The 1,338-nt window shown below is 41.9% G+C and overlaps 1 protein-coding gene across 1 annotated transcript in view; it reads left to right on the top strand.

Annotated features, from left to right (window-relative positions):
- The window catches only part of LOC112136755 (serine-rich adhesin for platelets), a 9,493-nt gene that overhangs the window by 7,887 nt on the left and 268 nt on the right, over positions 1 to 1,338 (top strand). Inside the window, exon 6 of the mRNA XM_036211755.1 lies at positions 555 to 1,320. Coding sequence (XP_036067648.1) covers positions 555 to 1,320 — 766 coding nt within the window. The remainder of the gene's footprint in view (positions 1 to 554; positions 1,321 to 1,338) is intronic.

Here is a 1,338-nt window from a genome sequence, read left to right as displayed (position 1 = left end):
AGGATGGTATTGAACAGAGGCCAGGAAGTGTGAAGATTGGACAGCTTCAAGAACCTCCATCTAAAGACTACGACCCACATGGCAGATGGCCTACTGTAGACCTTCTTCATGTTCCTCATATTAAGAGGCGTCTAGATTTCAAGATACCACAGTCAGATTCTTCATCTTCCAGCAGTTACAATAATGACAGAGCAACAAGCTTACAGAAAGTGCAAAACCAAACATTTCAAACTTCAACATCTCCACTTGTCAAGGCACCCTCACAAAGTTCTTCCTCATCTTCAAGCAGTGACAGTGATGATGACGTAAAGGTCCAAATAAAGCCACTTGAACAAAACAAGGTAAGACCATCAAGACCTCAACGTGTCAAAGATCAGTCAGAAAGTTCCTCATCATCAAGCAGTGATAGTGAGGATGGTATTGAAAAGAAGCCAGGAAGTGTGAAGATTGGACAGCTTCAGGAACCTCAACCTCAAGACTATGTACCAGATGGCAGATGGCCTACTATAGACCTTCTGCATGTTCCTAATATTAACAGGCGTCTTGATTTCAAGGTACGATTGTCACATTCTTCACCTTCCAGCAGTGACAATATTGACAGAACAAGCTTACAGAAAGTTCAAAAGCCAACATTTCAAACCTCAAGAACTCCACTTGTCAAGGTACCCTCACAAAGTTCTTCCTCATCTTCAAGCAGTGAGAGTGATGATGACGTAAAGGTCCAAATAAAGCCCCTTGAACAAAACAAGGTACAAACATCAACATCTCAAAGAATCAAAAATGAATCGGAAAGTTCCTCATCTTCAAGCAGTGAGAGTGATGATGACGTAAAGGTCCAAATAAAGCCCCTTGAACTAAACAAGGTAAAACCATCAACACCTCAACGTGTGAAAGATCAGTCAGAAAGTTCCTCATCATCAAGCAGTGACAGTGAGGATGGTATTGAACAAAGGCCAGGAAGCTGGAAGACTGGAAAGCTTCCGATTCAAGAACCTCAACCTAGAGACCATGGCCCACATGGCAGATGGCCTACTGTAGACCTTCTTCATGTTCCTCATATTAACAAGCATCTAGATTTCAAGGTACGATTGTCACATTCTTCACCTTTCAGCAGTGATAATATTGAAAGAACAAGCTTAAAGAAAGTTCAAAAGCCAGCATTTCAAACTTCAAAAACTCCACTTGTCAAGGCACCCTCACAAAGTTCTTCCTCATCTTCAAGCAGCGAGAGTGATGATGACGTCAAGGTCCAAAAAAAGCCCCTTGAACAGAACAAGGTACAAACGTCAAGACCTCATCGTGTCAAAGATCAATCAGAAAGTTCCTCATCATCAAGCA

This window comes from Oryzias melastigma, linkage group LG4 (genome assembly GCF_002922805.2).
Source record: "Oryzias melastigma strain HK-1 linkage group LG4, ASM292280v2, whole genome shotgun sequence".
Classification (NCBI taxonomy): domain Eukaryota; kingdom Metazoa; phylum Chordata; class Actinopteri; order Beloniformes; family Adrianichthyidae; genus Oryzias; species Oryzias melastigma.
Note: the sequence above shows the minus strand (reverse complement) of the source record. Positions and strands in the feature narration are given on the sequence as shown.